Source organism: Dama dama, chromosome 19 (assembly GCF_033118175.1).
Source record: "Dama dama isolate Ldn47 chromosome 19, ASM3311817v1, whole genome shotgun sequence".
Lineage (NCBI taxonomy): Eukaryota > Metazoa > Chordata > Mammalia > Artiodactyla > Cervidae > Dama > Dama dama.
In genome coordinates, this window is record NC_083699.1 from 84,407,834 (window position 1) to 84,419,842 (window position 12,009).

A 12,009-nucleotide genomic window follows, 5' to 3' on the forward strand; every position below is an offset into this window, starting at 1 on the left:
CGAGACGATAATGAGAAATAAGAGTATATATAATCAGAAAATAAATCATGTAAGAATTTAAAATAACATAATCACAGTCTCCTGTTTTGCAAGGTGTTCTCATTCCCCGTTTCTCATGCACAGCCTCATTTGATCAGTCACAGGCGGGGCATGCATTATGGGTGAGAGCTCCCAGGCCTGCAGCTCACTGCAGCCACACCAGGCGTTCTCTGTCCTAGCTTCCAGATTATCTTTGCAAGAATTCCACAGATGAACCTCAGGGCATACCTCGCATTCACAGCCATACCCGGCTGATATGATCCCCACCTCTGGTTCAGATCTCCCAGTAAATAGGGCAGTCTCTTCTGAGGAAGACCCTCTCCTTCTTGGGGCACTTTTTGTTGGCTATGGATTGTTGGGTTCTGTTGAATTACAGAATACTACCATTCTTTTTTCTCCTGTAGGAACTTCATTATTTCCTTTTTACATTGATTCTCTTATGACATAAAACTTTATAAGACTTCATTTGAACCATAAAATGTCACTGCCATCTAAGACTATCTTAGAAGTTATTTTTGCCTGTTAACCGCAACCCGATACTAAACTACCTCTACCACAGTCACCCTGGGCCAGCTGGTCATCCTTGTTTCTCACGTGGACTCCTTCTAATTGGTCTCTCAACCTTCATTGCCCTACAGTCTAGTCTCCACAAAGCAGAGTTATTCTTTGAAAACGTAAGTCAGATCATGTCACTCCTCTGCTCAAACCCTCCATTGTTTCCCCGTCTCATTCAGAATGAAAGCCAAAGTTCTTGCCATTATTCTCCATAACCCCCCACCCACCCACCCACACCCTCACAATGCCTACTGTCTGTTACTTAAGCAACAGTTGTGCTCTGTGTTCATGGAACAAGCCAAACCCACTTCTGCCTCAGGTGCTTTGTTCTTGCTCTCTCCTCTGCCTGGAATGCTCTTCCTACAGATTGCTGCGTGACCCACTCCCTCACTTCATCCAGACGTGTGCTCAGACATTCCCGTCTTAATGAGACCTTCCCTGATCACCCTCTGCCTTCTTCACCTGTCTTTCCTCTCTGTCCCCTCCCTCTACTCTTGTTTTGCTTTATTTTCCTTCTTAGTGCCTATAACATCTGATATTTAAATTTTTTGTTTATTGCCCATGTCCTTCTCTATAACATAAACTCCATGAGAGGAGGGACTTCGTTTATATTTAGATCTTGCTGTATCTCTAATACCTGAAATAGGGCCTGGCACATAATAGATATACAGTAGGTATTTATTGAGTGAGTAAGTGAAGTTATTCATGTGTAGAATTAAGAATTCTACATGTAACCGTGATTTCAGTCCCAATGAGAATTACTGGATTCTAATTGTTGACTGTTCTGTAAACTCAGGGCATATTAAAATTGAGTTGGCCAAAAAGTTTGTTCAGGCTTTTCTGTAAGATGTAACAGAAAAACCTGGACAACCTTTTTGGTCACTCAATAATATATTAGAATCTCAAGAGATTGAAAAGATCTTGATAATCTCTTCCAACCTTCTGCCAACTCAGAAAATGCTCTCTATAGGAATCATTTGAATTTTTTCTTAGAGAAGATGTTAAAGAACAGGATTATGAAAGCATAAATTTTCCTTTGTACTCTTTCTAGTTTGGTATTTACTAAAGTATGATCCCCAGACCTATGATAAACTGGGGTCTTCTAGTGACCTCTGCTTGTTTTATGTCAGATAATGACATGAAGTCATTGAAAATTTTGCGCTATATCAAAGTACAGTGAATCTTTCTATAAAAAATACAAAATAAGCTTTCTAGTATGAAATTAATTTTCTTGCTAAAGGCATAATAGTAAGCAAATTTAGAAAAGTGTCATACTCTGCCCTGCTCATGGCAAAGACAGACAACAGTATTTCCAAGAGACTTACAAAGATCAGCCTCAGAATTAATGACAAATGTCTCAAAAAAGCAAAATTAATTTATCATATGACCCTACTGAATATTATATAATTTCAATAGCATACAGCATAGGACAATTGATATATTTTGTTTGCATGCTAGAGTTACACAGTTATTTCAGTTTACAGTTGGCAGAAACTGCTGACACAGTGTATGACTCAAGTATTAGTTTATGTGTGGCACATAAATGGTGAAGAAAATTGGGCAACTTTTATTTTCCATTTCTCAGTGAAAACTTGTGCTACAGGAAAAGACTTTATATTTGTTTAGTTAATCATAATTATTTTGTCAGCTGTTTTAGATTGGAAAGACAGAACACCAACTATGCATATAGCAAATACCCAAAGTCACCCTTATTTCCAGAGAAGAGTTGACATTGAGTTAATAAGCCTTTTGATATTGAATGAAAATGAAAATTGGAAATACCTGCAAATTGTGACCCTTGAGTTTGCATATTTACATACCATGCAAAGAAATTACCAGTAAATAAGACTCAGCTTATCCTTATTGACATATGCTGACTTTTAAGGAAAGAGGTAGGTTTTAAAATAAGCGGTAAGATTGAAAACACTTTTTTGTAATATTGGTGCTGGCAGTAAAGATATTTCAGTGGCACCTAGTAGAAGGGCCAGGCTTCTGGCACTGAGTTGTTCATCTGCATCCACAGCACCTACAAAGGGCAATCTCTGTAATTTCTGTGTCTGTGTTTGATCCCCTGTCTAAAACTCTCTTGACAGAGCCACCAAACACGTACTTCCATTCCTAAAAGTGTGAAAAGTATCAGTCACTCAGTCTTGTAACCAATTCTTTGCAAACTAATGGACTGTAGCCCACCAGGCTCTTCTGTCCATGGAATTCACCAGGCAAGAATACTGGAGTGGGTAGCCATTCACTTCTCCAGGGGATCTTCCCAACCCAGGGATTGAACCCAGGTCTCCTGCATTGCAGGCAGATTCTTTACCATCTGAGCCACCAGGGAAGTCCCCTTCCATTCCTGGTGATCTAAAACTGTGAATTAGAAATTTCCAATTGAATTGATATAAAGAAAAACTGATTTATAATTCAAATTGTCTATCAAGTTGACTAGAGATCCCCTGGTGAAAAATTATCCAATTTCATTTCTCTCATTAATAATACGTAGTTATTCTTATTGCTATTAATTTTTACATTTTTTGATATTTTTATATTTTTCTCAATTTCTATTTTAAAAACCTAAAACTGGTAGACCAAAAGCTAGGGGGGAGAAAACTGCAATTAGTGTAGAACCAGCAGCTACATGCTGTTACCACTAGAGGGTGCCCCTACCTCGATAAGTTAAAATGCTGACTCAGTATTGTGGAAACCAATACATGTGCTGATACAGTGGGGCCACGGAATAAGGAGATTTAGGCTATGGGAAAATGGAATACATGTACCGCTTTTTACAGTAATGAGACAAGTAGCCTACCAGATGCTAAAAATATGAAATTACTTGATATTCAAAGTGTTTACAAATTTTAAAAATTCTGTCAAAACAAAAAATGAAAAAATAAAATAAGCAAAAATACAGACTCAAGTTTTATACTTTTAAGTATAACATAGTACCTTCATAAGTAATATAAAATATTTAAGGAGTATATATATATATATATATATATATAAAATTTAGGTAGATAGGAAACTTAGACTTTAAGAAAATTTTATATTCAAAATCAAGAAATAAGGACAAAATCTAAGAATGTCACAAAAAAAATGTTTGGTGTAATAATACGTGTTGTAATTAATTTGAGAAAAGGAATATGGAACTATGATAAAAGATATTCTTAATTTTTATTTTCATATATATATATATAATTTCTGGCCTAAAATCCTCTATTCTCTGCCCCCTGAAGCACCTCATTCAGAGTCTGAGTGGAGCCACTAGAGAAGTTATAGACATCAGCTAGTCCCTGCTCCCACCTAACATAGGAATCCTGTGAATTTCTGCATAAATAACTTGGTGAGAAGAAACTTCGCTACTTCATACAACCCATTGCTTAACAGGGCTAATTTTAGGAAACTCGTATTTACATTGAAGCATTTCTCTCCAGTAGTTCTCGTAATTCCAGTTCTAGTTCTACACTGTAATGCAATACAAAGCAAATCAACTTCTTCCACCTGGTAGCTTTTCAGATCATGATCACATCTACACTCTAGTCCAGTAGTATCTTTCACGATAATTTTGTATACAGTTTCCTGTTTTATATTTTCTGTATATCTTGTATGTAGCCTATCAATAAATCATAGACAACAATACTGATTTATGTAAAATATTCATTACTTCCCTAGGTTACATCCATCTGCTGTTCAAAACTCTGAAGAGTTTATTCAATTAGCTATGAATCCAATGCATATGTCTCTATCACAAATATAACTCAGAAGTCTGTTACACAGCTTTCCAACCTCATTAATTTATCAAGCAATTTTCCAAAGAAGACATACAGATGGCCAACAGGTACATGATAAGATGTTCAACACTACTAATCATCAGGGAAATTCAAATCAAAACTAAAGTGAGATATCACCTCACACTTGTTAGAATGGCTTTCATCAAAAAGACAAGAAATAACAAAGATGTGGAGAAAAGGGCATCCATGTGCATTGTTGGTGGGAATGTAAATTGGTACCACCAATGGAAGTTCCTCAAACAAATTCAAATAGAGCTAATTCAGTAATTCTGCTTCTGGGTATTCATCCAAGGAAAACAGAAACACTAATGTGAAAAGATACATGCACCCCTGTGTTTACTGTGGACTTATTTACAATGGCCAATATATGGAAACAAGCTAAATGCTCATTAACAGATGAGTGGATAAAGAAGATGTGGGCTTCCCTGATAACTCAGTTGGTAAAGAATCCACCTGCAATGCAGCAGACTTGGGTTCAATCCCTGGGTTGGGAAGATCCCCTGGAGAAGGGAAAGGCTACCCACTCCAGTATTCTGGCTTGGAGAAGTCCATGGACTGCATAGTCAATGGGGCCGCAAAGAATCAGACACGACTGTGCGACTTTCACTTTCAGAATATATATACAATGAAATATTATTCATCCATTAGGAAAGAGTGAAATCTTGCCATTTGCAATACCATAGATGGACCTTGAGGGCGTTATGCCAAGTGAAATCAGTCAGAGAAAGATAAACACTGTATGATATAAATCTTTAAGAAAAAAAGATGGTAATGATAACCCTATATGCAAAACAGAAAAAGAGACACAGATGTACAGAACAGACTTTGGGACTCTGTGGGAGAAGGCGAGAGTGGGATGTTCAGAGAGAATAGCATCGAAACAAGTATACTGTCAAGGGTGAAACAGATCACCAGCCCAGGTTGGATGCATGAGACAAGTGCTCAGGGCTGGTGCACTGGGAAGACCCAGAGGGATCAAACCGGGAGGGAGGCGGGAGGGGGGATTGGGATGGGGAACACATGTAAACCCATGGCTGATTCATGTCAATGTATGGCAAAAACCACTACAATATTGTAAAGTAATTAGCCTCCAACTAATAAAAATAAAAAAAGAAAACTTCATAAACTCAGAGAACAGATTGAGGATTGCCAGAGGTGGGAGATGGGGAGAGGGGGAAATGGATGAAGAAAATCAGAAGGCATAAACTACCAGTTGTAAAATAGTCATTGGGATGTAATGTACAGCATGATAACTATAGATCATAATACTATACTGCATGTTTGAAAATTACTAAGAGTAAATCTTAAAATTTCACAAGAAAAAAAATTCTGTAACTATTGTGATGGATGTTAAGTAGACATTTTGGTGATCATTTCACAATATATATGTTCAGTCACTTCAGCCATGTCCAGCTCTTTGCGACCCCATGGATCTTAACCCACCAGGCTCCTCTGTCTATGGGATTTTCCCAGCAAGAATACTGGAGTGGATTGCCATGCCCTCCTCCAGGGGATTTTCTTGACCCAGGAATCAAACCTGTATCTCCTGCATTGCAGGCGGATTCTTTACCTGCTGAGCCATCGGGGAAGCCCTTCACAATATATACAAATATTAAATCATTAGTATGCCAAAAACTAATGTAATGTATGTTAATTATACCTTAGTTTTTCTTAAATTATCATGTAGTTATTGACCACCTGATGATATAGGCAGAGTAAATATCAGGCACTGGGATGCACGTGAAAAAAGACCAGGTTCATTAGAGTTTGGAAGTGGTGACAGTCAGGTGTACCTGTGTCTAGAATATAGCCACAGGATGACTGAAGGAGACACAGCTGACGTCAGGAACACAGAAGACAGCTCAGCCCAACTCCCTATTCAGGGGCTTCCTATGGAGCTGGTGATTGAGCTGGATTCTGAAGGATCAGGGTACGTTAGCACTGATAGCAAAGGTGGGGTGAGAAATGTTGGGTGGCAGAAGTCTGGACCTTCATCATGAGGCTTGTTTTCTCCTCTTATTCTTGGGAATCACTCTGTTTGGCAAAGAGTCCAGAAACAGAATAGTGGTTTAGTTTAGGATAAATGTCCAAATGTCTTCCTCTTTTTGTTCTTCATGCACTAAAATTGTCTTTTTAAAGGGATCTAATCTCTTCTATGATAAAAAACCACCAAGGATACAGAATTTCCATATCATTAGATAATCAAACTCAAAGCCAGTGTACCAAAAAAAAAAAAAAAACTTGTTTAATTGCTTTTCTCACCCTTGCTTCTTTTTGGAGAAAAGGAAAAATGAAAAAAAAAAAAAAAAAATAGCCAAGTCTGGGGCAAATTAAATGGGTGGGAATAAGCCAGGTAAAATTGAAAGAATGCACCGTGGCCTCCTACTTCGAGGACTGCAGCCTGTCTTATTCTCCAGTCCTCCCTCCACCACAGCACATACATCCTCAATTTCAGACACACTTGCCACCCTTCCTCCTCCTCTTTCGTCTTGTCCTGGTCTTCTCCAGAGTTTCACCTTAGTTAAACTTACTAAAACCCAGTTAGTAACAAAATTGTTCATGCCCAAGTAAGGACTTGGGATATAAATTATCCCAAATGTATCTGAATTTCCAGAGTCTGTAAGTCTTCAAAACACCAATGGATACTGCTACTGCTAAGTGACCTCAGTCCTGTCCGACTCTGTGCGACCCCATAGACGGCAGCCCACCAGGCTCCCCCGTCCCTGGGATTCTCCAGGCAAGAACACTGGAGTGGGTTGCCACTTCCTTCTCCAATGCATGAAAGTGAAAAATGAAAGTGAAGTCGCTCAGTCGTGTCCAACTCTTAGCGACCCCATGGACTGCAGCCTACCAGGCTCCTCCATCCATGGGATTTTCCAGCCAAGAGTACTGGAGTGGGGTGCCATTGCCTTCTCCGACCAATGGATAAGGCTATACTAACTGGAATAATGCCCTCTTGAATCATACCATGTTGGCAGCCATTCTTCTGACCTAGTAATTGTTAAGCCAACCCAGTGTATACTTCTCACCTTTTGTACTTTCCAAAAACACCTAGCCTAATAGGCACTACTTGAATCAGGCATCACTGTATGAGACGTTAAAAAAAGAAAGTGACATGTAGGCACCTAGGAAATGCAGACTTATGAGCAAAGAATCTTTTTATTCTTAGAATTATAAGGACAGATGTAAAGTATATGGATGTAGTTTTTTAAACATTTTTAGTAGAAATGACACTTGATATAATCACAAAACTTAGCTTGGTTCAAAGAATATTCATAAGATGGCCTTTGATAACATAATAGATATCTTTAATGTTTTTATTTGGTTTTGTTTTCCTTCTGGAACCAGGTTATTCAGAGAATATTCTACACAGTCAACAGATCTTGGAGCGGAAAAATTACTGCAACAGAGATAAGAAAGAGCAACTTTTTGCAAGTATGCCTCTCATTGAAATTCATGTTTAAGGAGCAATTTAAATGATAATCTTACTTCATTTAACAAATATTTGAGTGCTCATTATGTGCAAAGCCCTATTATGTGCAAAGTCACTATTTTCAGTCATTAAGCAGTTATTAGATACCTGGGATGTGTTGGGAGAACAAAGATGATGAGTAACAAGAGATTTTCGCATCAGGGCATGCACTATGGAACAAGAGAAAGGTGTACAGACAACCACACCTGACTTGAAAAATTCCACAGAAATGTGTCATAAATATGCAATGAAGGCTTCACGGTAGGACTGGCATGTGATCTTGACCTTGAAGATATCAAGTGTTTACAAGATAAAAAAATTAAAAGAAAAGGGGATTCCAGATAGAGGAAGCAGCATAAGCAAAGGCCCAGAAGCATGAAAGTGTCATGTTCAGAAACTGCAGGACAGTCTAAAGTGGCCACAGGCTCCAAGGAGAGAGTGATCAGTGAGTGACCAGTGATGAGGCCCGAGGGGTGAGACAGGGCCAGGTTGGGAAAAGCCTGGTAAAACAAATGGAGGAGTTTCAACTTTTTCCTTTGAACAGTGACTCTTTATCCAGCTCCTGCTGGAGAAAAATACTGAAAATTGCTTTTAAGAAAGAGTGTATTTAATTCAATTATTTTATTTATTTTACCAAATGAGAAAGTATTGACCACTAGTGGGTGCCTTTTACTGAGGCAGTCTTCATGCTTGATTGTTCAAGCATTTCTACTAACTTAAAGAAAATAGAATTGGTCACACTTGAAAGGAAATGAAATGTTTTATTTTAAATAAATCATACTAAATGAAACTTGGGTGAATAATACAACCTTGTTTACACTTTTATTTTTTTTCCCATCTTCATCTGGGACAGACAAAATTGGCAAAATTAGTCTGTAATAGATATGCAAACATTTCTTATTCTAATAAATGAGAAGTCATCATTACAGTCATTATTAATATTTACTGAACATCTGGTTTTTGCCTGGGCTCTCAGGATGTTACATGGGATGGGGTTGAGATGGCAAGAATTCCATTGAGTTAAGGTCTTACATCTGAAGAATGATAATCCTAACATTCCTGATGCATATTAAGTTTGTATTTCTAGATCATTATTATAATCCAGATTTTTCTTACTTACAATAAAATTTGAGGCCCAAATATGGTTGAATGACTTGGATAAGATCATACAGCTGCTCAGTGACTGAACTGGAAATAGAGCTCATGTTCTGCTTTCTGCTTCCCTCTATTTTCTTCCCTAACCCTCCCCTTAGTTTGCCTCTTAGTACCTGAATGTATGCACATAAAATATTCAAATAATATAAACATGTATAAAATAATAACCAGAAGTCATTATTTATCTCTTTATCCTGCCATTTCACTCCTTTTACCAGAGGGAACCCATATTATCTGTGGTTTTATTCCTTTTTATGCATGTGTATGGAGTATATATGTATGGAGTATTTATTTAGTTTTGTTCTGTATGGCTGCTTTTTATGAATTTTTTTTAATATGTGATACCACACTTACATTCTATTAACTTTTTATCACTTAACAGTATGTCTTGATGTTTTTTCATTTCGATCAATGTAACTCTATCTCATTCTCTTAACTACTGCATAATCTGTGGCATGGCTATGCTGTAATTACATACATATTGAAGATGTTCAAGTCATTTTCATATTCTCCCTATTAGAGTAATGCAGCAAACACCCTTACACTTTCCTCTTGTTTCCATATGAGTACGAATATCTCTAAAACAGACTACTGGAAGGAAAATCCTGGATCAGATGGTGTGTGCATTTTCTGTTTCATAGATCCTACCAAGTTACCCTCCTAAACACCTGCACTGATGCATACTTAAATTTACATGCTCACCAACAGCAGAAGTTATTAATTTTTTTCATTTTATCACAATCCAGTAGATGAAAATGAGAGCCCTCTGCTTCTCAAGATTTATTTTATTGTACATATTCTGCTTTATACATTAAAGATCATTTTATAAAAACATTACAAGCAAGTGTGGAAAACAGAAGAGAAAGCATATTTTAGCACCCTAATAAAACTAATATTTTTATGTGTACTTCTAGTCATATTCACATGCATATTTGGATTTTAGAATTTAATGTAGTTCTTAGTATGTACAATCGTATATCCTATATTTTGCACTTAGCATGTCATGATTTTCCTTTGTTTCTATGTAGACTTTATAATTTTTACTGGCTGCAAAATCTTCATTGAGTCTCTTTTACCATAATTTCATAATTTATCTTGTTTTCAATTTGCCAAAGTATTTTGGATTTCCAGTATTCACATTTTAGAAAATGAATCTTATCAAAGTAATACATTTGCATTATGAAATATTAATAGTTATCTTTCTTATAATGCTTTTCACCTTGGATTCCATTTTACTTTCTAATATTGATGTGCTTTCTTTTTAAGATTTAGCTAGTATATATTTTAACCTTACTTTAAAATTTTAAGTTCAGTTCAGCCATTCATTCATTTCCGACTCTGCAACCCCATGGACTGCAGCATGCCAGACTTCCCTATCCATCACCAACTCCCGGAGCCTGCTCAAACTCATGTCCATCGAGTTGGTGATACCATCCAACCATCTCATCCTCTGTCAGACTTATCTCTTATGGACAATGTATACCTAGATCTGCTTTTTGGATCTGAGTTTCATTCTCAATCTGAAAATCTTTCAATAGGGAGATTTACCTCTTTACCTTTATTGTGATTGTTGATATGGCAGTGGTTTAGTTGCTAAGTCATGTCTGACTCTTGCAACCCCATGAACTATAGCCTGCCAGGCTCCTCTGTCCATGGGAATCTACAGGCAAGAATACTGGAGTGGGTTGCCATTTCCTTCTCCAGGGGATCCTCTCAACCCAGAAATTGAACCTAGGTCTCCTTCATTGCAGGCAGATTCTTTACTGACTGAGCTATGAGGGAAGACCCAACTATTGATGTATCTGATCTTATTTCTGTCATCTCACTTTGTTTTTTCTATTTCCTGAGTTTCCTTATGGTTTATCTTTTTTTTTTTTTTTTTCTGAATCTTTCTAAAAAGGTCTTCATATATCTCTGGCCCTTATGATAATTTGACTGATAATAAGAATTATGATAATTTGACTGATAATAAGAATTCTGGACTCAAAAATGATTGGTTTTGGTGTTTATCCTAGGGGCACACAGAGAGTCAAGAGAGACTCAGATAGTATTTCCAGTTCAGGGCCCTGCAGCTCTACCCCCATGCCTTTTATACCAGCTGCCCCACGCTATCACAGAGGTATACATGAGTCACCCTTCTGGTAAACCTGATGCCACTACAAAGCCAAACCCTGCATGTGGATGCCCACTCTTCATAACAGAATGGATAGAAGACCACTTTTTATAAATTTGAAAAGTTAAAAGCAGTGTCAGTTTACAGTCATGTAATTGAAAGTCTGTTGTCTGATTGTTCTGTGCTTCCTAGTTGGGGGACCTCTGATTGCCTGCAGTTCTCTTGATGAAAGTTCTTCCCTTTCCCTGTTTTTGAATCCTCCATAACCCCTAATTCTTTGCTAAAAATAGTACAGAGTTCATAAATGCTTGCAGATTGGTCAGTTGATTAAAAGATAGGATGAGGTTGCCTAGTAAATTTCCTGGTTTGGTACCAAAACCAAAATTTTTAATTCAGTTTAGAATAAAAATGTACTAGAATCTGAATAATGGCCAAAGCTGGGTCTTCATATTTTTAAAATAAAATAATCCTTTTATTCATACCATTTCAGACTCTAGCCCTTTTGGAAGAAGAGGAAGATATAAACCAAATCACAGATTACTTCTCCTATGAACACTTCTATGTTATTTATTGTAAATTCTGGGAACTAGATAGTGATCATGACCTCTACATCAGCCAGGCCGATCTATCTCGATACAATGACCAGGGTGAGTGTTTCTGTGGATGTTGACTTAGCTATTTGAAGGAGACAAGAGTTAAACTGTGGGGAATTGTACTCATTATGGGGAATTCCCATTTCTTAAATTATGTATCTAATCAAATCCTCTTGAAAAGGCCAAGAATTTTAAAGTAGAAATGAGTGAAGATACTAATTTTTTATCTAGAAACCAGGTTTAGGAGAAGAGGTTTGGAGGTAAGTAAGAAATTAGAACCTTGGTTTTGATGAATGGAGG

At 37.2% G+C, this 12,009-nt stretch overlaps 1 protein-coding gene across 5 annotated transcripts in view; it reads left to right on the forward strand.

Annotated features, from left to right (window-relative positions):
* The window catches only part of PPP2R3A (protein phosphatase 2 regulatory subunit B''alpha), a 220,264-nt gene that overhangs the window by 125,031 nt on the left and 83,224 nt on the right, over window positions 1–12,009 (forward strand). For all 5 annotated transcript variants that reach the window (XM_061167648.1, XM_061167647.1, XM_061167649.1 and 2 more), the window contains 2 exons: window positions 7,725–7,811; window positions 11,607–11,763. In XM_061167648.1, the coding sequence (XP_061023631.1) occupies window positions 7,725–7,811; window positions 11,607–11,763 (244 nt within the window). The remainder of the gene's footprint in view (window positions 1–7,724; window positions 7,812–11,606; window positions 11,764–12,009) is intronic.